We start from the raw sequence: 24960 nt of genomic DNA on the forward strand, positions 1-24960 counted from the left end.
CAGCTTGCATGTGGTCTCACCCGCTTGGAAGTGTGTATTGAGAAAACTAAATATTTTCTTCTGTACGGGGGGGGGATAAGGCAGAGGGGGATAGAAAGCCCTGAAGGGAAGGTTTTGTAGGAACAGATAAATACACAGAATTCAGAACACTTTGATCCTTCTCTTTTTTGATCTGATTCTGAATCTCAACAGATTTCTAAATATTAATTCAGAATAAGACTGCACTGTATATGTGTGCTCTGAATGCTGTTCAATATCCTGTTTTTATATGAAGCAAAAGGTGGTTATTTTCTTATTGGACATTAAATCTATACCATAAAGAGGATGAAGATATTAGTTGGCCTTTGCTTCAGATGAAATGCAGCATGAGTTTAGCATCCGTAGCCATTTGGGTTATTTGCATACTGTACCTGAAAAAGAAATGACCAATTTCACTGCCTACAGTGTGATGGGTGTATTTAGGTCATTGCTTTATGCTAGTTTATCCAGATAGAATAAAGACACCTCCTTAGGATCTCTCTCTCTCTCTCTCTCTCTCTCTCTCTCTCTCTCTCTCTCTCTCTCTCTCTCTCTCTCTCTCTCTCTCTCTCTCTCTCTCTCTCTCTCTCTCTCTCTCTCTCTCTCTCTCTCTCTCTCTCTCTCCTGATACAGTTGAAGTCGGAAGTTTACATACACCTAGGTGGTCATTAAAACTTGTTTTTCAACCACTCCACACATTTCTTGTGAACAAACTATAGTTTTGGCAAGTCGGTTAGGACATCTACTTTGTGCATGACACAAGTCAAGTTTTCCAACAATTGTTTACACTGTATCACAATTCCAGTGGGTCAGAAGTTTACATACACTAAGTTGACTGTGCCTTTAATGACATCACGCTACCACGTTCCCCAAGGCCCCCCCCCACACTCAACTCATAAGGTGGCGCACAGAATGCAAAAATATTCTTAGAAATATTTAACCTCCACACATTAACAAGTCCAATAGCTCAAATGAAAGATAAACACCTTGAAAGATAAACAGATTTCTAAAATGTTTTACAGCGAAAACATAGCACATATTTATATCAAACCACCACCAAAGACACAGCTAATTTAAATAGCCATTTTGTCGAACAAAAGATGCAATCACAAATACAGGATTAAAAGAAAAATAATTCACTAACCTTTTGAAAATCTTCATCAGATGACAGTAATAGGACATGTTACACAGTACATGTATGTTTTTTTCAATAATATGCAATATCTATCCATAAATCTCTGTTTACAATGACGACATGTTCAAAAAATGCTACTAAAATGTCCGGAGAAATTATGATAACTCCACCAGATAACAGCAATACACATCATAAACTTTGACTAAATATACATGTTCTACATATAGTTAGAAAGATACACTGCTTCTTAATGCAACCACTGTGTTACATTTCTTTTTAACGTTACAGAATTCGTTCACTAGGCAATAATCTGAGACGGCGCTCAGACATTAGCAATATTTCTCCGCTATGTTGGAGTCAACAGAAACACAAAATTACTACATAAATATTCCCTTACCTTTGATGGTCTTAGATCAGAAGTCATGGAAGGAGTCATACTTACCAAAATCAGCGTATGGCTTTCAAGTCTTTGTCTTTGGGTTGTCAAAGGCGACAAATTCCAGCTGAAATGCAGCCAAAATTCGAGGGGTTGCGCATCAAAACTTCTAAATTACATATTATATGTCGACTAAACTGGTCAAACTAAGTGCAGCATCAAGCTTTAAGATGTTCTAAACGTGCAAAACAATTCTCAACTCGAACAGACAAACTCACATCATGTAATGATTCCTGGAACAAAGGGAACTCCAGGCACGACGCGCGCATGAGAGTGCATGTATTTTCGCATGACCCGAAGGGTTTTGCCCGCCAAAGGGTGAGAGAGCACGGGATTTTCACAATGAAAAGCCCTATTGAAAGGAGACATATCGCCGAAGACATAGAAACTGATCCCAGATCCATAGCTCGTTGGGAAGGGTGGGGGCGATGACGTCAAAGTTGGCCCAACTTTCCTGATGACAGAGAGAGTTTGGGAGAATGGCTGCCCTGTGAGTTCTGCTTTACATACAGACATAATTTGATTGAATCATAATCATAATTTTAGAAGCTTTAGAGTGTTTTCTATTCAATAATAATTATTATATGCATATATTAGCAATTTTGGACAGATTTGTTTTCTGTTTACTATGGGCACGCAATTCCTCCAAAGGGGGCAGTATTGTGCATAGCCTTAACAGGATATACAGCTTGGAAAATTCCAGAAAATTAGGTCATGGCTTTAGAAGCTTCTAATAGATAGGCTAATTGACATAATTTGAGTCAATTTGAGGTGTACCTGTGGATGTATTTCAAGGCCCACCTTCAAACTCAGTAACTCTTTACTACATGGGAAAATCAAATGAAATCAGCCAAGACCTCAGAAAGATGTTTGTAGACCTCCACAAGTCTGGTTCATCCTTGGGAGCAATTTCCAAACGCCTGATGCTAACACGTTCATCTCTACAAACAATAGCAATAGTATGCAAGTATAAACACCATGGGACCACGCAGCCATCATACTGCTCGGGAATCTCCTAGAGATGAACGTACTTTGGTGCGAAAAGTGCAAATCAATCCCAGAACAACAGTGAAGGACCTTGTGAAGATGCTGGAGGAAACAGGCACAAAAGTATCTATATCCACAGTAAACCGAGTCCTACAGTATATCGACATAACCAGAAAGGCCACTCAGCAAGGAAGAAGCCACTGCTCCAAATCGACCATAAAAAAGCCAGACTACGGTTTGCAACTGCACATGGGTACAAAGATTGTACTTTTTGGAGAAATGTCCTCTGGTCTGATGAAAAAGGGGGAGGCTTGCAAGCTGAAGAACACCATCCCAACCGTGAATCACAAGGGTGGCAGCATCATGTTGTGGGGGTGCTTTGCTGCAAGAGGGACTGGTGCACTTCACAAAATAGATGACATCATGAGGACGGAAAAGTATGTGCACATATTGAAGCAACATCTCAAGACATCAGTCAGGAAGTTAAAGCTTGGTCGCAAATGGGTCTCCCAAATGGACAATGACCCCAAGCATACATCCAAAGTTGTGGCAAAATGGCTTAAGGAAATCAAAGTCAAGGTATTGGAATGGCCATCACAAAGCCCTGACCTCAATCCTATAGAAAATCTGTGGGCAGGACTGAAAAAGTGTGTGTGAGCAATCAGGCCTACAAACCTGACTCAGTTATGCCAGCTCTGCCAGGAGGAATGGACCAAAATTCACCCAACTTATTGTGGGAGGCTTGTGGAAGGCTACCCGAAACGTTTGACCCAAGTTAAACAATTTAAAGGCAATGCTACCAAATACTAATTGTGCGTGTATGTAAACGTCTGACCCACTGGGAATGTGATGAAAGAAATAAAAGCTGAAATAAATAATTATCTCTATTATTCTGACATTTCACATTCTTAAAATAAAGTGGTGATCCTAACTGACCTAAGACAGGGAATTTTTACTAGGGTTATAAATGTCAGGAATTGTTAAAAACTGAGTTTAAATGTATTTGGCTAAGGTGTATGTAAATTTCCGACTTCAACTGTATACTAAATGTTATTCCATGCAAATTGGTTTGTAATGCAACTTAACCCATACATCTTTATACAATCCCCCAGGGTAATAAATAATATGAGAATTAATGTTATCTTCCCAACAACAATAAGAATCAATTCCAGAAATTCTATGGTTTCAATGGTGTAGCAATGATACAGTTTGCCATTCATTTTCGTTAGATTTATTTAACTAACCCTTTTAATTATTAGATTTAACCCATGGTGTGTCACTCTAACACACATGATAAGCTTAATTAATTCACCTTCACATCTCATCAAACAGCAAAAAGCTTATCAGTGTAACAGACATTTATGTTGGAGGTCTATTAAATAACTGCCATGGTGCCATTTGGAAGTGATCTAGCTTACTTATGATGTCTCCTTTACTTGATGATAATGAATGACATCCATCAGTTCTGCTCTACTGCTGTCTGATTACAAAAAAAAATCTATTTGACAGATTTCCTAAAATGCAAATGTTTTCCCCAGCCACCACTTTTTCAGAGGTGATAACAAATTATATAAAAAACCTTCCGTCTCAAATCTAATGACAGTGAGTGTCAGTCTGAGTTTTGTTTACTGCAGAAAGAATTTGAGGAAAGATATGACTGACACTTCCTTTGTTCACACAGGTAAACAAGGTACTGTAGCTCCTTCAGAAAATACTCATTTGAATGACTGAACGATGGAAAGAAAGCAAAGTGGCGAGGGGATGAAGAGGGGGGAAAAGGATGGCAGTAATTCGAGAGAATTTTGACAATTTTATATTAGTTCTTCTACTTGGCCCCTACCTGCTCCAAATGCACTGCTTCTTTTTTATTGAGTCCCCCTGTTACTTCCCACTCTCATTATATGCTTTCTTTGTTACCTTGCGGCAACAAGGTCAGAGTGTGTCCCAAATGGCAGCTGATTCCCTATATAGTGCACTACTTTTGACCAGGGCCCATAGCGTATCCCCTTTGCCAGTCAACAAAGTAGCTGTCCTTTGCTGCAAAGGTCACGAGTCCATCTTCTTAACGGTGTTATACCCTCCTCTCTGCCTGCTGTTTTCTCCTCTCCATTTGTTTTTTTCATCCCAAGGACCTATACATATCTCTCTGCTCTGGAGAATGGATGGCTGTGCAGTTATTTACAGAGTCTGGGATCTCTCACAGAACAATGCAGAACAGTTATCACACCCCCAAAAAAGGGTGAATGATGAATGGGACTGGGGTCACCCCCAGTGAGGATAAAGACTTTAGGTATAAATAGGTGGCTGCTATCGTAATTAATGGGTTGTCTGAATGACGCAGGACTGGTGGTTATTAAGAGCAAGCTATAAGGCTCGGATGTGTATTTTGGGTTGTCATTTTGGGTTATCATTCTCATTGCTGTGATTACAGTGGGCTACAGAGAGCAACCTGAAGTAAAATTACTGTGATAATGGCTAATGGTGGAGGCTTTGTTTTCCCCATGGGCCCTGGTCAAAATAATTGCACTATACATGGAATAGGGGGCCATTTTGGATGTATCCTTTGATAGGGTCCTGTTGTCACAGTGGGATAGCTTAATTTCCCCCATTGCTTATTTGCATCCAGTAATTATGAAGTTGTTCTAGTAATTTATGAAAATGTAGGATAAATATTCCTATCAAAGGTTTATTAGCGTTCTGTGTTTTATTTCCTACTTCTTAGTCTAACCAGGACTGGAATCAACATACGGTCTCTCTACATCACTACTAACTAAGATCACAATAGTAAATTCATCGTGTAGATTATTCACGCATTGACTAATATCTCTTGTAAATGTTTTTATCTTCACAACAGAGGTCCACGTACTGATACAATACTTCCACATATAGTTCATTTTAATGCAGGAGCATGCATCTACTTTCAAAATGACGGAGGCTAATCAGAGGCTAAATAAAGAACCACTGCCCTAGATTTGACAAAAAAAATAACTTTATTTATTTTCAGTCCAAAAACTACAACCTTTTTCCCTGAGCCTGAATTTGATGGATGTTTTCCCTAAACCTCAGAGCAGCTCAGTCGATACTGTAACATGTCACTGCTGCTGGGGGAGGTTGATATCCGTGGTGTAACAACAAGCAGACACAGTCAAAACCACTCAGGTGCCTTTGCCCAGCTCCTCTGCCCAGGCTGTACATTTTATGGTTCAACTGGTTGGCACATTAGGCTCCTGTCACAAAAATAATAACTGACACGTTTTGGTTATTCTTTCCTTCCGAATGGCATTTGACCAAAATGCCCGTCTCAAAAGTTATTTGGTTGTCAAGAGGAAAAGCCGGCCTTGTTGACCCAAAGTGTCATGCAATTCATCTCTTTTTTACACTTGCTACTTAAACTTTAAACCAACCTGAAGAGTCTAATGACAATAATTAGCATTTATGAAATGTGCCTTGGGGATCTGAGTGTTTTTGTTTGGTAGCCTAGTGGGTACTGTAAATGTCACAGCCACAATTATTAATGACATAAAGAGCTGCCCTTTATAAATTATTCAGGAAATGGTTGACAGGACAAATGCTGATAACTTCACAAGCTATGAATATCAGCATGATGATGATACCATGGTAGAAAACAGAGTTTGATTGTAGATTATTAGCTTCAGCCACCTCCAATATTGATAAAGATGAGAAAAAAGACTATTAAATAAGTAATATTAACACTGAGCTATATTGTATGCTCAAACAACTGGGGAAATTATATTATTTTACACTAACACAACTGCTCAGAGAAAGACGTTTTATTTAACACGTCATCATTTAGTAAAAAAATTCAGATCGGTGTCAAAATGATTGGCACCCCTGTTTTCATTACTTTGCGCACCCTCCTCTTGAAGGATAATGGCACTGAGCCTTTTTCTATCATGTTTAGTGAGATTGGAGAACACATTGGGAGGGATCTTATACCAGAACCTTTGATCTGTACTTATGGTCTGCCCTCTTCAATTCAAACCACAGGTTTTCAATGGGGTTCAAGTTAATTGCGGCCAATGAACAATTTCTTTGTGTATTTTGATGTATGCTTGGGGTTATTGTCTTGCTGGAAGATCCATTGTGGCCAAGTTTCAACCTCCTGGCAGAGGCAAATAGGTTTTTGGGCTAAAATGTCCTGGTACTTGGAAAAGTTCATGATGCCGTTGACCTTAACAAGGGCCTCAGGATCAGTGGAAGTAAAACAGACCCATAACATCAAAGATCCAAAACCATATTTTACAGTAGTTGGTTTTCTTCACATGCATCCTTCTTCGATGCCAATCCTACTGCTGATTTTTATGGCCAAATGGCTCTATTTCCGTCTCCTCTGACCATAACACCAAGTCCCAACTAAGTCCCAATGCCATTTAGCAAAGTCCAGGCGTTTAAATGTTGGTTACACTCAATAAAGGCTTTTTTTCTGGCAACCCTTCCAAACAGCCTATTGGCATGGAGGTGGTGTCTGATTGTACATTTGTAGACCCCAAGGTGCGACCAAGTTTGGTAATTCTCTAACTGTGGCCCTTGGATTCCCCTTTGCTTCCCGAACCATCTTCCTCACTGTGCGTGGGGAAAGTATACACATGCATCCTTCTCCAGTAAGTTTACCGCTGTCTCAATGATTTTAAGCTTCTTAATTATTGCCCTAATAATGGTAAACGGTATGTTAGGTTTTTCTTGCATTTTTGTAGCCTATTGTTGGTTTTATGAAGGTCAATAACCATTTGTCTCTTTTTGTTTGTGAGTTATTTGCAGCTCTACTTATTTTTAGGTGACACTTTAAAGAGCAACAACTGTTGGAATTGATGTTTTATATATATATATATATATATATATATATATATATATATATATATATATATATATATATATATATATATATATATATATAGAGAGGGAGAATGCATGCAGGGGCATGCATCTACCTTCAAATTGATCAGAGGCTATGTAAAGAACCACTGCCCTAGATATGACAAAAAAAATGACTTTATTTTCAGCCTGAATTTGATGGATGTTTTCCCTAAACCTCAGAGCAGCTCAGTCGATACTGTAACATGTCACTGCTGCTGGGGGAGGTTGATATCCGTGGTGTAACAACAAGCAGACACAGTCAAAACCACTCAGGCGCCTTTGTCCAGCTCCTCTGCCCAGGCTGTACATTTTATGGTTCAACTGGTTGGCACATTAGGCTCCTGTCACAAAAATAATAACTGACACATTTTGGTTATTCTTTCCTTCCGAATGGCATTTGACCAAAATGCCCGTCTCAGAAGTTATTTGGTTGTCAAGAGAAAAAGCCGGCCTTGTTGACCCAAAGTGTCATGCAATTCATCTCTTTTTTACACTTGCTACTTAAACTTTAAACCAACCTGAAGAGTCTAATGACAATAATTAGCATTTATGAAATGTGCCTTGGGGATCTGAGTGTTTTTGTTTGGTAGCCTAGTGGGTACTGTAAATGTCACAGCCACAATTATTAATGACATAAAGAGCTGCCCTTTATAAATTATTCAGGAAATGGTTGACAGGACAAATGCTGATAACTTCACAAGCTATGAATATCAGCATGATGATGATACCATGGTAGAAAACAGAGTTTGATTGTAGATTATTAGCTTCAGCCACCTCCATTATTGATAAAGATGAGAAAAAAGACTATTAAATAAGTAATATTAACACTGAGCTATATTGTATGCTCAAACAACTGGGGAAATGATATTATTTTACACTAACACAACTGCTCAGAGAAAGACGTTTTATTTAACAAGTAATCTTTTATAAAACATTGGGAGGGATCTTAGACCAGAACCTTTGATAAGCGCTTATGGAAAGACCTCTTCAATTCAAACAACAGGTTGTCAATGGGGTTCATGTTAATTTTTGCCAATTAACAATTTCTTTGTGGATTTTGATGTGTGCTTGGGGTTTTTGGCAACCAGGTTTTTGGCTAAAATGTGCGTGGGGAAAACATACACATGCATCCTTCTCCAGTCAGTAAGCGAGCGAGAGAGAGAGAGGTCCTAACCCCCCCCCCCCAAAAAAAACCTCTGTTCCCAGACATAACAACTGGTGTATTCTGCCCCAATGTCATAGGTTAGTTTCTGAAATACATGTTCAACCTTTCAGGGGGGGTTGTCTTTCTCTTGCAGGATAATGATGATGTACAGGTGAGTCTACAGTCACATTGTCTCTGAGTCTGAGTGGTGATGGTGTATAACCAGACTGGTGCCCAACAGTACCCTGAGTAGGAGCTTTGGCTTTCCAAATGTGTAGGTTGTTGTAGTGGATGTTCAGGTGATGTCTCGTAATCATGTTTTTTTACATTTTATTTTATTTTACCTTTATTTAACTAGGCAAGTTAGTTAAGAACAAATTCTTATTTTCAATGACGGCCTAGGAACAGTGGGTTAACTGCCTTATTCAGGAGCAGAACTAAATATTTTTACCTTGTCAGCTCGGGGATTCGATCGTGCAACCTTTCGGCTACTAGTCCAACGCTCTAACCACTCGGCTACTTGCTGCCCCATGTTAGGTCTCCAGTAGCTGATCTGGGTTTGTGACTTGACATGCATCATCTCTGTGGTTGGTTCTCAGCAACAGTAGATCCACGTGTTGGGGGGGTTGCATCCACGTGTTGCATGGGGGTTGCAACAGGAAGGTGTTTTACTGTGTGCGTTGACTATGACGGAGAACATATGATCCTACAGTGGGCCAGCTTAGTCTATGTGGACTTGCTGCCAAGGCTCCTCTGGGAAGCCCCATGGGTGTAGTGGTGCTAGCTGAGTTATGTTCCTCATCTTTTGACATGTGGAACATGACTTGGCCTTGTCTTCGATAGCTGCATCCAAATCTGGCCACCAAAATTAGCTGCATGCAATCTCCTTCATTTGCACCATGCCACACTGCCCTGAATGGAGTTCTTCAAGCACCTGCCTTCTCAGTGGTGGTGGTATGATAACTCAAAATCCCCATAGCAAGCGTCCAGACTAAACTGTATCACCCTTTCTGGCGAGAAATAACTGGATTGGTGTGGGTCAACTTTTTCAGTTGGACGGACGTAACTGGGTCATTAATCACTTCCTTGAAGTAGAAGATTTCAGCCTGGGAGGGCTCAGTGTGTGTGACAGGTAAGAGACACCTTGAGAGGCCGTCTGCATAGCAGACGGTCCCTGATGTGAAAGTAATTGGCCTCTCTGCACCTGAACGCATGATGTATCATAAGGCAATGTGTCACATGCAAACTGTAATGGCAAGTTGGGGTAGAAGTGGATTAGGGCCTCTGACTGAGGACTGAGTTAAGGCTGTTTTCTCTTTCTTGAAAGCCTCCTCACATCTGTCCACTTCCAAGGTTTGGTTTTGTTCAAAAGTTAATGTGGTGGCTTTAGCATGTTAGCTAGGTTCGGCATACACTTTGTGTAGCACGCCAGGTGTCCTAAGAATGATTCACGTTCCGTGGGGATGGGGCATCCGCGACGGCCTTCACCTTTGATGGCCCCTTGTGGAACCCCCGAACTGTCAATGACGTGGCCCAGATATTCAACAGGCCGGGAAAACTTGCATTTGTCCTTCTGGACCCTGCGACCGTACTCCTCCAGTCTCTGTAGTGTAGTGGCCAGGTTTCTCAGGTGCTCGTACTCATCTTTGCCAGTGATTAGTAGATCATCGAGGCAACAATGGACCCTGGTGAGCCTGCTCAGTATCTGTTCCACAGCTCTCTGAAACAAGGCCGGAGCTGAGGTGATTCTAAAAGGAAGCCTCTGATACCTGTACAGTCCTTTGTGAGTCACTATAGTCAACAGTTCCTGTGACTCTTGGTCACAACATGCGTCTGTAGATAGGCCTGACATAAGTCTATCCTACTGAATTTCTGTTCTCGAGCTAAACCAGAAAAGTGGTTGTCAATGAGGGTTAGTGGATATTTTTCAGCAGTCAGATGGAGTTAACGGTAACTTTGAATTCGCCACAGAGTCTGAATGATCCATCTTTTTTCATGACTGGAACGACGGGTGTAGCCCACTCACTAACATTCACTGGATGTAATACTCCACTCTCGACTAGTCTGTTTGGCTCAGTTTCAACTTATGGTTTCATGGTGTATGGGACAGGTCTAGCTTTGAAGCATTTTGGCTTGCTGTCTGGTTTCATGGTCCTTTAACTGTTATGTTTTTCATACCGCCAAGTTCTCCATTGAACACATCTGCATGTTTTCTCAATATCCCTTGTTAGGTTTGTGTCCTCCAACCATGTGAATTTCCTGCCAGTTTAGCTTAATCTTTTACAGCCATGTGTGTCCTTGCAAAGCTCGATGGTTGCCTTTCACAATGTAGAGTGGGAGCTTTACCTTTTGTTTCTTGAGCTCCACTGTAACTATCACGCTTCCTCTCACTGGAACAGTCTCACCGGTGTATGTTTTCAGTGTCATCTTCATGGGCTGTGGTGTGAGGTGATGTAGTTTCTCCTTGTATACGGCCTCAGAGAGAAAATATATACGGCTGCTCCAGTGTCCATTTGCATCCCTACTGCTTTTCCATCCAGTAGCGGAGTCACCCAGTATCCATGTCCAAGATTCTGTCCCCTTCCCCTTCAGACAGGTTATCACTTTGTTCATCCTCTGTGTGATTTTATGCACTTTCTTTTTGTACTTCCTGAAGTCGCTTTTCCTTTGTTCGGTACTTTTGTTTGATTGTGTGTTTTTGTTTTCAAATACACGTTTTTACATGCACAAACACTCCTCTGCTTGGTGACCTTTCTTTGCCATTTCCATTGACGTACTCACTTCTATTGCACTCTGCAATGTTAAGTTGCTCTCAATCAAAAGGCGTTTCTGAATTTCCTCGCTGCCCATTCCACACACGAACCTATCACGTATGCTGTCACTCAGTGATCACCCAAATTCACAGTGTTTGTTTAACTGTTTCCATACTGCCACAAATTATGAGTTTGACTCCCCCTCATCTTGATTTCTCGTAATGAAATCTGAATCTCTCTGCGATGATCAGTAGTTTGGGAGAATACTGTCGTTTTAAGGGAGCCACAATTTCATCATGTGATTTATCACCAGGGTTTTCCTCCCATACCAGTCAAAGATGTTGGCACAACTGCTCATTCTTTCATTTCTCTTCAGTCAAAATGTTCTGTGTAAGAACTCCATTGTTCCAACCAGTGCAGACATTTTCAGTTTTCTTTTGTTGCTTCTCACACTTTTTAGATGGTCCCTCACTCCCTGACTTTTTTCTCTTCTTCTTTTCACTCACAGCGATTACACTTTCTCCCACAGCAAAACTCTTCTTCTCCCTCCAGGCTAGCTACTGTAGCATCACTCTTGACTGGCTCGCGCCATGTTTTCTTTGCGTCTTTCTACAGCAATTATTATTATTTATTTTTTTACCAAGACTTTCTACTGAAAAGAATGAACACCAATGTGAGAACGTTTCTTCCTCGTCGCCAATTTTGTTGACTAGCACATTGCATTACTTATGCAACTAATATAAGGACAGGACGTGAAACAGAAGTAGAAAATAGGGGCTTTGTTTAACGCATTTCACAGAACAAAACACTCCAAGCATTCAAATGTACGTAAGCAGGGGGGGTGTTCAATTGCCCTAAAAGGAGAAACTAGAATCTCAACACACCATTGACGCACTTCTCTTAGATTATGTGAAAGGAAGCTGAAAGACACAATTAGAGACAATATACGTTACGAATCAGCATGTCTGTTTGAGTAACACTCAAAGAAAAGAGGGAAAATGCTTTGTCATATTTATGAAAATGATATCTCTTCTTGAAATGAATATGTTTGTGGTTCTCCTTTGTTCCCTGGCTCTAATAACACCATCATCATTATCATCCCCCACAAATGATATACATTTCACACTCTTTGATTTTCAACTCCTACAGCCACTTAATTCCATGCTGTCATCCTCTTTTCTGCTGCAGCAGTTAATTGCCTGAATTATATGCTGTCTAAACCAAGGGCTTTGTTATCAACTCATATGTGCCTTTAAGGCCTATAAGTGACAAAACAGTGAGAAATATAACAGTGTGATTGTAGCCACTCCAGATCAAAAGCTTTTTCCTACACCACCTTTTCTATTGTTTTCAGTGCCCCAGTTTTTAACTTCCTGATACTATATTTAAACAGCTGGTAGTTTACAGTATCAAAGGGGTCTTTGAGTGCTACTTTTTTAAGCTAATATTCTATAGGAATGCTACCAGTTCTATACTGCAGTGTACATATCCATGACCTGCCAGTCTTCACTGTAAAAGTTCTGACTTGAAGATGAGCATGAATTGCTATACTGTAGCATATCATTATTAACAGCATGGCTAAAGAACATGGTGCTGACATTTGTGTTTCTGCACTGCAACTCTGTCCTGACTGGCCACGACGCTCACAAGAGATACCACTGGGAGATGCTGACTGCATCACAGTGGTCCGTAATGTGATCTGATGCTTTCTAACGGGACTTTTGTAAATGTTAACTTATGAAGGTTGGGCCAAGTGTTAAAACTGGTTAACTTGCTAGCGAAATCCTATGTCGGAAAATGTAGCGCTGCGCGATCTCATGTTTGTTCAGGGTTAATGGTGGCATCCATGCATGAAGGCATATTGTACACAAGAAGTCAACATTAAGTAGAGCAGGGTGTTTTTTTCCAGTTGCTAAGTTTGATTTAGGATTTCTTCTCATGCTTGGGATGGAGTTAACAGCTTGTTATTGGTGGGGGTCGAATAGGAATAGCCAGAGCCAAAGTGATCAGCGCTCATTTCATGCCTCACATTTTGCCTCCCGGCAAGAAAGCTTGTTCCTTTACCAACCTTTGTTTTCTTCCTTAAGTTTTGTTCCTAAGCCTTTTTTTAGCTGACGGATCAAAAAAACAACAACACCAGTCTGTGTTTTGGTCTAGAGAGTGTTGTCAAACAGCAGAGCAATGTTGATGTGAACTCCCCCTGTTTGCTTTTCCTGTTTTTCTGTCCAATCAGAGGCTCCGCCCAGTCCCGTGAAAAGCTCCCCAGAAACGACCCCATTGACCTCTCCTCGGCAGCGCAGGGACTCGGACCGCTACTGCCAGCTATGCAACGCCTGGTTCAACAATCCGGGCATGGCACAGCAGCACTATGACGGCAAGAAGCACAAGAAAAACGCAGCTCGTGCCGACCTCCTGGAACAGCTGGGCAAGACCCTGGACATGGGAGAGATGAAAGGTACAGAACAGAACAGGGAAGGCCTGAGGCAGACCAGATAACCTGGCAGAGACTCTCTCTCTCTCACACATGCGTACACACACACACGTAGCACAGATAACCATGCAGCTCACTGCCTCCTCCCGTCACCCCTACTCCATAACAGCCAGGATTGTTAGTTACTGTTGCCTCTGTGTGTAGTAACATTATATAAGTGTATGTGTAGTAACATTGTTATATGTAATAACACAGGAAGAGATGACAAGGTGTTATGTAAGAAGATATGACACTGTCTGCTAGTGATAGGGGGGGGGGAAATCGAGACAGTTACATAGCGGATATTATTTTTGACGATATATCGTATCGTATCGTTTTGACAACTTTGCAGTATTATTTTTGTGCTATTTGGCTGCATCTGCTCCAAAACTCCAGTATTTTATCTTCATATCTTGTTCTCCATCTTATTTTTAAATAGGGAGACGGGTCTCCTGTGTGGCACAACGCAGTGTTGAAGCATCATTTCAGCCTGGGGTTCAATCACCGGCCGTGACCGGGTGTCCCAAAGGGCGGTGCACAATTGGCCCAGCATCGTCCTGGTTAGGGGAGGGTTTGGCCGGGGGGCTATACTCGAATCATCACGTTCCTCCACCCTGACTTCGGTCGTCAGTAGAACAGTATTTCCTCCAACACATTGGTGCAGCTGGCTTCCGGGTTAAGCGAGCGGGTGTTAAGAAGCGCGGCTTGACAGGTCATCTTTCGTAGGACGGATGACTCGACCTTCGCCTGTTGAGGAGTTGCAGTGATGAGACAAGATCTTAATCACAAAATTGGGGAGAAAAGGGGGTAAAAATGACTAAAATAATAATAAAATAAAATTGGGAGCCAATTTGTTTTCAGCTCTTTTATTTCCATAATTTATCAAAACTCGTTTTCTCATGGCTCGCTCTTGTCCCTCTGCAGCAGACATTTGGTGAGCAATATTTTTGGATCATCAAAGTGCAATAAAATCACATTATCGAATCGTAATACAGATAGAATCATGAGATTTGCAATACATATCGTATCAGCACCTAAGTATCGTGATAAGTATTGTGATAATATCGTATTGTGAGGTCCCTGGCGATTCCCAGCCCCACTGTCTACTAGAGTTCATCCAGTATGAAGACATATGCATGTACGCTACTGTTTTTCGCAGTATGAGGTGTTTAAAGCCTTGGAAGTAGGCCTAGGGGAAATACAAGACACAAATGAACTCTTTCAAGCTTTGTATTCCTCATGTAATAGATAATATATCAGTATCAGCTAAATTTAATGCAAAACTACTTTTGGAAAACCTGACTCACCATTTGTGATATCCATATCTTGAGATAGCACAGCATATGTCAAGATGGGGTCAATATGTAATATATATTTGTTTGTACACTTCATGGCATTTGTTAAGCTCTTTAGTATGGCATTATCCGTTATTAAATCGGGGGCTAAGGAGGTCCATTTTCCTCTGATGTTAATGTGAGACTTCTATTTCTCTGGCTGTGTTGCATGCATCCCTCTGGACTTGGCTAGTGTCTGCTTCTACGCCAACCAGAGAGAGCTACAGTGGAGAGGCTCAGCGTCTCTTAAGTACCAGGACACGACAAACCTATTTCGGGCTGTTAATTTTGGAGTGGGGAGGGGGAATGGTGCCCTCTTTCTCTCTTATTGTCTCCTACCCACAATATGTCAATAACAATTACAGAGTATTATTCCAGCATGCTGCTGCAGTGCTGTGGGACCCAGGGGGTTGTAAAGTTAAGTAGTGCATGAGCAGACATAATGGCTCTGCTTTGTAAGGGACGAATGGGGAGGCACCGTGCTGCCGAGTCACATCTGATTGAAGATAAAGCCTAGTCCAAGTCCTACTCCTAACTCCCAGACTGGTTATTTCTACTTAGGGCTGGTTGAAGGGCTCTGCATTGCCAGCAATGAATTGGGAGGCTTCACCTGCACCTTCTCAGGGATAGCTGCATGTCTTTAGGAAGGTTTTCCTTGTAATGACTGTGACCTGTGGTTGTCTTAGCTACCTTAGTTGAATGCACTGACTAACTGGCCTAAATGTAAAATGCACTGTGTTGTCCAATCACTGAGATGCATGAGTATGAGGAGGAATGTACACACTTCTTACAATTTTATTCCATGTTTCACATGTGCCACATTTCCTTTGAGGATTTACCCCAGTGTTTTACCCAAAAGCTCAGACTTTCCGTTTCCTATCGATGCGGGCTGGCACCCGTATCTCACTGGGCCATGGCTCCAGCAAATCTGCTCTAACTGGGAGCCAAGGCAACACTCTGGGTACTTATCAGCTTGCATTTACATAACAATGGCTAGGTGTGAACTTGAACACCTTCTAACAAACCAACAGTCTTGAATGATGCGGAGGTTGTTGGTTCTGCTCGCCACAAGTCTTTAGAGTCACTCTCCTGACAGAAACACAATAACACTAGACCTACTTTAACATATAACACTGGTGGCTCACTGGTGTGGGGGTAAGTCTCAATGGAAAAGCACCAATATAGTACTTTGTCATAATGTATTATGCCCTGTTTGGGGTCATTTAAAGTTATTGATGGAGGTTCATGAATATTCACGCTTGATGGTAACTTGAGTCTTTGCCGACTCGACACTTTGAACTGCGTGATCGTTTCAAGTTAAGTATAATGCCTCGTACTTCCCCTAAAACAGTGCTCGTTTTTCAGAAGGTCCCGCCCCTGAATAACTCTTGAATGCTTCCTCCCAGACAGGCTCCGCTTATGGACTGAGGACTTGCCTATTCTCTGTGAAATAGATGAGCCATAACTCAAAGCCAGAGTGTTTCGCCAACGTCACTATAGTCATAATGGGTGGCTGGAAATGGAAGCATGGAGATGCAGTATTCAGCACTCACATTCTAATGAGCGTTTCTCTCCGGCGATTATCAATTAGTAATGAAGTGGCAAATCATCCTAACAGGCAGGACTAGCATTGTGTGGACGGGGGATGGAGAGGGAAAGGGGAGCAGGGGCAGCCAGGGCACAGTGCAGCGGGCAGGGATGGGCTGGGCTGCTTAATTCATAGGCCTGCCAGCACAGCTCTGCAGTCCTATCTTTCACACAAAGAGTTACTACCTAGAGCACTTCTACTATTTCCTCTTCTCTCTCTGTCTCTGTGACCCCGGCCTGCCGCGGAATGAAATAGCACTTCTATTTTATTAATTTTTCTCAGTCTTTCTTCATTTTTGTCCTGTTCTTGCGCACTCTGTTCTCTGATGTTGGATGGCTATTAAACAAACAGCTGTAGATGGATATCTGGTGGTTCTGACTGAAGGTTTTCAAGCAGGTGATGAAATATTCCTTGAATAACTATTGAGAGGTGATTTTCATTTGAGAGATTCCTGTACAATTGGCTGGTGGTTATACAGCACAGTAGTGGTGTTGTTTCTGAGAAGGGAGTGTGTGAGAGCATTCTGCCGTGTATATATATTCTGTGTCCCAAATGGCACCTTATTCCCTTTATAGTGCACTACTTTTGACCGGCCCATTAGTACTCTGTGCTGTGTACTGTAAAGGAGGACCCTCCAGGAGAGGACCTGCCCACCTCCCACACTCCTCCATCTGTGCTCCCATTTCACCCTCTGTTTGTTACCCATCCTAAACCCTACTAACCTCACTCTATGATCCTCTGGGTTCAGCCATGTGCTCTGGGTTTCAGATTTCCCTACAGAGCTGAGACTTCATGGAGCTTTGTAGAGCTACGCTAGCTACTGCACTGCCTGCCTCTAAAGCAGGGATTAATCCCCCCCCCCAACAACAGAAAATACTGTTGCGAGTTAGAATAGTAGGATACACAAGGTGCAAATTCGAAAACATTGGTTGTGCATCCGAAGTTTTTCCTCATGTTATGTAAGTCACTGATAGTAGGTCAATTAGCCCATGTCAGCTAACATTTTTTAGATTGATAAATTAGTTTTGCGGCCAGCTATCTAATCTCGTTATGATGGTCGAATTACATGCTGTGGGGCCGCCATTGATTTTGTTAGTCAGTCTCACTCATATTATATTATATTATATTATATTATACTCACATAATATTAAAAATGGCAAACGTTTATCTCCACCCTATGGCAAAATTTGTAGAATTACAGCAAATTTGTTATAAAAGTGCAAAATCTTCTCTCCGCCCCATGGCAAAATGTGTAGAATTGCAGCAAACTTGCTTTAAAACGTAAAAACATTCTCTCCGCTTCCAAGAGTGGGGCCACTAAAATGTTTTACCCATCAATGTTGCCCACCCCTTTTCTAAAGGATGTGTGTAAATGTTTCATAGCTAACTACCTGTAAACACTATACAGCACCATAAAGTGGTCTAGGCTATAGCATAGGAGTTTGTGTAATCTGTATGTTTCATAACTAGCTATACCTGCATACAGGACCTCAAAGTGGTCTATAGCATAGGGACATGTTATCTAATTGTGCTTTATGGTGTGAAGTGTAAACTTCACTTTATAGGACATCAGCGTAGTGATTGTATAATGTCAAGGATTTAACCTTTTAGAGGACTTGACAAGGTAGAACCTATTGACTCATTGAGTGCGTCCCAAATGGCACCCTATTCCCCATATAGTGCACTACTTTGGACCAGAGACGCATGGGCCCTGTCTGAAAGTAGTGTGCACTATATAGGGAATAGGGTGCAAAAATACACATAATCTCCGTATATCAATTAAAGTAATGTAGGGAAAATGTAAACAAGATCCAAGACAGTCCAACCTATTCCAGTTAGTTCATGATGTACAATAGGCAACTTTCCCCTGAATTCCTGCAGTCTATTTTAGGGAATGCCCATGGTGCTCTTTTTCTTTATGAAGTCATTTTTGGAAGATACAGAAGATGATGAATGGTGCGAGTCGCATTCCAGAACAGGTTTCCCTGGATAAAGAGCAGCAACTCTTCTTATTGTTATTATTATAATCTAAAACATAAATATAGATTGTACATATAAGTTATTATTTTCCTTCTAAGAAAGAACTACTTCTTTCTTATCATTCTTACTATTATCATCTAAAATGTTTAAATAGCTTTGGGTTATGGAGGAGGTGCATTAGCTACATTCAATCTGAATATAATACTGTTTGTTGCTGTGAGATTCTGTGCCCGAAGTGTTGAACCACTGACTGAGTCTGAGAGACATTGTTCTATCTAGACTGGAGCACTGCAGTCATTTATAACAAGAGAAAGCGAGAAGAGGAGAGTGTGCCATTTTCTTCTTTCCAGTGCACAGGCAGATAATGGCAGTTCTCCTGGGGGCTTCCTCAGTGTAAGCTTGCTAACGCTGTGGACTGATGACACACATAGAATTGCTCTTGCTTTTATCTTCTATCTTTTTTTCTCTCCCTCCATCCACACTCATCATGTCACTGAGTGTGTGTCTCCCGAATGGCACCCTATTCCCTATTTAGTGCACCACTTTTGAACAGGACCTATAAAAGTAGTGCACTATATAGGGAATAGGGGTACTATTTCAGACACATCCTGAGACTGCACTGCAACCCAGACCATTTTGTTGTAACTAACACTGTGTGTAAGGAGATTTAATCTTCTCTATGTCTCGTTTGCTTAGTCTATAACAGAACTGCTTACTGAGCAGAGAGGAGGACTGGACTGGTTTATCATGGTGATGCTGGGCCCTTAGCTTTGTCTGTCATAGAACCAATACTCATCAAAATGAAAAATAGGGGAGAACCAATACTCATCCAAATGAAAAATAGGGGCCAGCACTCACTTGATTCATTTGAAGTTGAAGTTTGTTATGTTTTTAATATTCTTTAAAAAGAAAAGACAAACGTGCACACTGCTCTTCCTAGTATTAAAGTTCTTTATTAAGCTTTATGTATCAGCCTCAAGGCCTTCTTCAGAGCTTTGGTTTGAGTGTTTGTAATTTCTACCTACAATTGAATTTCGAAGTTTACATACACCTTAGCCAAATACATTTAAACTCAGTTTTTCGCAATTCCTTAGGTTAGTTAGGAACACCACTTTATTTTAAGAATATGCTTTAAGAATTCAGCTTTTATTTCTTTCATCATATTCATATTCAGAAGTTTACATACACTCTATTAGTATTCCACATGATTCCCACAATAAGTTGGGTGAATTTTGGCCCATTCCTCCTGACAGAGCTGATGTAACAGTCAGGTTTGTAGGCATCCTCGCTTGGACACACTTTTTCAGTTCTGGCCACAAATCTTCAATAGGATTGAGGTCAGGGCTTTGTGATGGCCTCTCCAATACCTTGACTTTGTTGTCCTTAAGACATTTTGCAACAACAACAAAGTATGCTTGGGGTCATGGTCCATTTAGAAGACCCATTTGCGCCCAAGCTTTAACTTCCTGGATGATGTCTTGAGATGTTGCTTCAATATATCCACATCATCTTCTGTCCTCATGATGCCATCTATTTTGTGAAGTGCATCAGTCCCTGCTGCAGCAAAGCAATCCCACAGCACGATGCTGCCACCCCCGTGCTTCACGGTTGGGATCGTGTTCTTGGTCATTATGGCCAAACAGTTATACTTTTGTTTCATCAGACCAGAGGACATTTCTCCAAAAAGTACAATCTTTTTCCCCATATCCAGTTGCAAACCGTAGTCTAGCTTTTTTATGGCGGTTTTGGAGCAGTGGCTTATTCTTTGCTGAGCGGCCTTTCAGGTTATGTCGATATAGGACTCGTTTTACTGTGGATATAGATACTTTTGTGCCTGTTTCCTCCAGCATCTTCACAAAGTAATTTGCTGTTGTACTGGGATTGATTTGCACTTACCGCACCAAAGTACTTCATCTCTAGGAGACAGAACGCGTCTCCTTCCTGAGCGGTATGACGGCTGCGTGGTCCCATGGTGTTTATACTTGCGTACTATTGTTTGTACAGATGAACGTGATACCTTCAGGCATGTGGAAATAGCTCCCAAGGATGAACCAAACTTGTGGATGTCAAAAGACAAATTCTGAGGTCTTGGCTGATTTCTTTTGATTTTCCCATGATGTCCAGCAAAGAGACACTGCATTTGAAGGTAGGCCTTAAAATACATCCACAGGTACACCTCCAATTGACTCAAATGATGACAATTAGCCGATCAGAAGCTTCTAAATCCATGACATCATTTTCTGGAATTTTCCAAGCTGTTTAAAGGCACAGTCAACTCAGTGTATGTAAACTTCTGACCCACTGGAATTGTGATACAGTGAATTATAAGTGAAATAATTAATCTGTAAACAATTGTTGGAAAAGGGACTTATGTCATGCATAAAGTAGATGTCCTAACTGACTTGCCAAACTATAGTTCGTTAACAAGACATTTGTGGAGTGGTTGAAAAACGAGTTTTAATAACTCCAACCTAAGTGTATGTTAACTTCTGACTTCAACAGTTTTTTCTTAAACTGCGTTGTTGGTTAACGCTTCGAACACACCAACTGCATCATTGCATCACTGCTGCATAACATTTTGCGCAGCTAGGCAACTATACTGATGCAGGTACCTTTTGCAAATGGTCGCATGCAGTTGGACACATGAAGGAGAGAATCATTTTCGCAGTATCCTCAAAACCGTGTCTTTTTGACGCAACTGCTGACAGCTACAGGGACATGAACACAAAAAAATGCTGCTTGGAGACAAGTGTCCACGATAGTAGGATTGCCAGGTCAGTTTAGTAGTGATCTTGTGCTAGATGTGGCTAGTTAGCATTAGCTAGCTAGCTAACCTAGCCAATGAGGTGTGTGTGAAAGAAATAGTCAAATAAATTATGTTAGTTACTACCCTTGATAGCTTTCCCAAATAATCATGTTTGAAAGAGTGTGAGTGTGTATGCTAGATAAAGAGTAATAGAAATGGTAGATACTATTGTATTCTGATAATTTGGTCAGATAACCGTGTGTGTGTGTGTGTCTATGTGTACAGTAGGTGACATGTCCATGATAGCTATCTAATAACTATAGTTATGCTAGGTAATGGTTTGGCTTATCATGTTCATGTCTATGTAGAAGAAGACTGTAGGAGGAAGTGGAGAGGACACAGGGACATGTATCAGAGAGAGAGAAGGGCAGAGAAAGATAAGAGGTCTGGTTCAGCAGCTTCAGGCCAGCAGCCTTGGTGCTTCTGCCACATTCTTTCTTTTCTGGATCCATTTATTGTGCCTCGGGCAACGAGTGGCAATTTTACAGCCAGACCCTCTACTACGTCATCCACAAGTGTTGTCGCCACCGGTGCATCAAGACCCTCAATGTCACCTACAAATGCGACCATCACCTCCACCGGTGGAGTGAGACCCTCTACAACATCACCCATGAGTATGACCACCACCGGTGCAGCCATGGAAGATGATGAAATGGAGGAAGCACCTCTAGATCTATAGAACCACCTGAGATTATTATGAACCTCACGCAAGTGACCACTGAGGACCTCGTTGAACAGGATGTGGCCGTGGAGAGAAACAGAGAGAAACGAAGAGGAACAACGTCACACCAGGCGTCATCGGAGGTACCAGCCCCCAGATCCACTCAACTCATTTCAGGAGAGGCTCCTCCAAGCCGTCGAGAGGGATGCAGCCCAACCTGATGATCACAGGAAGGAGACCCTCTTTGCCATGAGCCTGGTGCAGACACTGAAGAGGCTGCCTCAGCAATGAAAAGCAGCAGTCAAGGTCAAAATGTATCAGCTGCTTTTCGAAGCCGAGTTCAATGGTATGTTTTTTTTTTCTCTACATCACAGGTAGTGTCATAAGTGTTGCGACAGTGAAGTAAAGTAGGTCATTTTTACAGTATAGTCATGCAGGTTAATTGGTATTTCAGATCAACGTATTAATATGAAGCAAATATATAGCTGTTGTTTCTGGGTTAGAAAATATCCTAAAACTGTTTGCTGTCGAAATATCTGCCTGTCATATTCATCTTTTGATCTGAAATACAATGATCTGAAATATAAATTCCATGAGTAAACAGCAAGTATTACCAACTTTAACATACTGTTCCTATATTTATGCCACTAACGACACTATACAAGCAGTATTTAGTTAACCTAAATCTCACCTTTTATGGTGTCATATTATGTTAAGCTTGTATGTGTTGTTTAACAGTCAATTTAACAGACAAGCTCACAGGAAGGACAGGAAGAGGAGAGGAGTTGCCGGGGCCGACCAGCCCACAGGAAGGACAGGAAGAGGAGAGGAGTTGCCGGGCCCGACCAGCCCACAGGAAGGACAGGAAGAGGAGAGGAGTTGTCTGGTTGTTGTTCTGACCTCCCTCATTGTACCTTTCTTTTCACACACGTCAGTTCCGTTTAAATTCAGTCAATTCATAAAGTCATTTGTTTATAAGGTCTTAGGATAGCATTCATTATTAGTGTTACATAGATTTCTGAATTGAAACTCATTTTGGAGGGAAATTATACTATGGCTGTCATTGAATAAATAATATACTTGGCAAATAAATTAATAAAAAATGTGAAGGAATTATGCAATCAAACTGTTTTTATGTAATCCCACATTTTTACTGAATATGTGTCGGAAAAAAAAATCTACATTCATATTTTGCTACTTTCTGTCAAGTCTACACATACAATTTGATGCATACGTTCGATAAATCAAACGTCCACACAGGACGCACTGCAACTGCCTCTGCAACGCAATGCTGCAAGGCAAATGCAGCGTTCCATTGGAAACGAATATACTTCTGGTGTATCGAAACGCAATGACATAGTTGGTGTGTTTCGAAGCGCAAGGGCTTGTAAGCATTTCATTGTAAGGTCTACATCTGTAGTATTCGGAGCATGTGACAAATACAATTTGATACCATTCCCTTCACTCCATTCCAGCCATTATCATAAGCTGACCTCCCCTCAGCAACATCCACTGGTGTCTATATATGAAATAAAATACAGATTTTTTTTTTTGCTGATGACGTTTTTATCCTGCACTTTACCCAATGATTTATGAAAATGTACCTGCTACTGTAGGTTGATGTCCTCATTGAGGATTTACAGATGTGCTTAATACGTTTTATGTACACACTTATAAAAAAAAAAATGTAAAGAACATTGTTATATTTGTTAACACATTTGTATTTTCCTTGACTCCAACCCTATTTGATGCACTGAATGGATGTGGGTGAAACAATGTCTACATATGGGTGCAAATTAGAAACACTCGAACCAAATCTCTGGCGAAGGCCTTGAGGCCGATACGTAAAGCTTAATAAAGAACAGGAAGAGCAGTGTGCGGGTTTCTCTTTTCTTTCTTGTTATTCACTTGTTATTATGCACCTGGAACAAATATAGTTCAGATGTGCGAGTGCCTTTTTGAACAATCTTTAACAAGCGACATATCCTAACAGAGCACACACTGCAAATGGCTTCTTGCAAACTTTCAATGAGCACGTTAAGTTAAGACCGAGTTGGACCCCGGGAAGACGAGCTGTCATCATGGCATCAGCTAATGGGGATCCAAATGAAGAATAAAGACTAAAGCACATTCTCTCTCATCATCCTGAGAGAACCACTGCTGCCATGCCATCTCTCGTCCTCTCATCATGTTTATAAATCATGTCCCTCCAGATCCCACGTCCAAGCAGCTGCATGCAGATATAATGTAATCTGATATGATTAGGGCTGTTACGGTGACGATATTACCACCACACCGGTGGTCACGAGTCATGACTGCAGTCAAATTCCACGTCATGGTAACTAGGCTTCTCTAAGCTCTGATGCTGCTGATGGTCATTAGTAGCGTACCAAACTTGCTAACTGTCTGGTACTCAGCGCTATATTGTCCCTCTAATTACTCTAACATCAATGTAAATGTCATCGAAAATCAAATAAAACACTTAATGAGAGCACGAGCTCATGTTGCGCAAAGTTTCAAAAGGCTACGCAATTGTGTGAGAAAATAGAGTTTTGGGCTCTATTAAAAAGAATCGATCCCATCAGCTTTCTAAAGGCTTACTATATTTATTTCTCAACTTTCCTAATATTAAGCACATTACTTCGCTTTACGACAGAAGTATAGCCTACCTGGCAGGCATGAAAATGAACCAAGGAAAATGTGTCCTCCAGCCTCTATTTAAGTGCATATATTACATGTATTTTTCCCCCCTGCCCCTGTTTTCCGAGACAGG

At 41.2% G+C, this 24960-nt stretch overlaps 1 protein-coding gene across 1 annotated transcript in view; it reads left to right on the forward strand.

The window, feature by feature from the left end:
- Positions 1–24960, forward strand: part of zmat4a (zinc finger, matrin-type 4a) — a 165815-nt gene that overhangs the window by 107338 nt on the left and 33517 nt on the right. The window contains exon 5 of the mRNA XM_046346910.1: positions 13582–13803. Coding sequence (XP_046202866.1) covers positions 13582–13803 — 222 coding nt within the window. The remainder of the gene's footprint in view (positions 1–13581; positions 13804–24960) is intronic.

Source organism: Oncorhynchus gorbuscha, linkage group LG04 (genome assembly GCF_021184085.1).
Source record: "Oncorhynchus gorbuscha isolate QuinsamMale2020 ecotype Even-year linkage group LG04, OgorEven_v1.0, whole genome shotgun sequence".
Taxonomy (NCBI): Eukaryota; Metazoa; Chordata; class Actinopteri; order Salmoniformes; family Salmonidae; genus Oncorhynchus; species Oncorhynchus gorbuscha.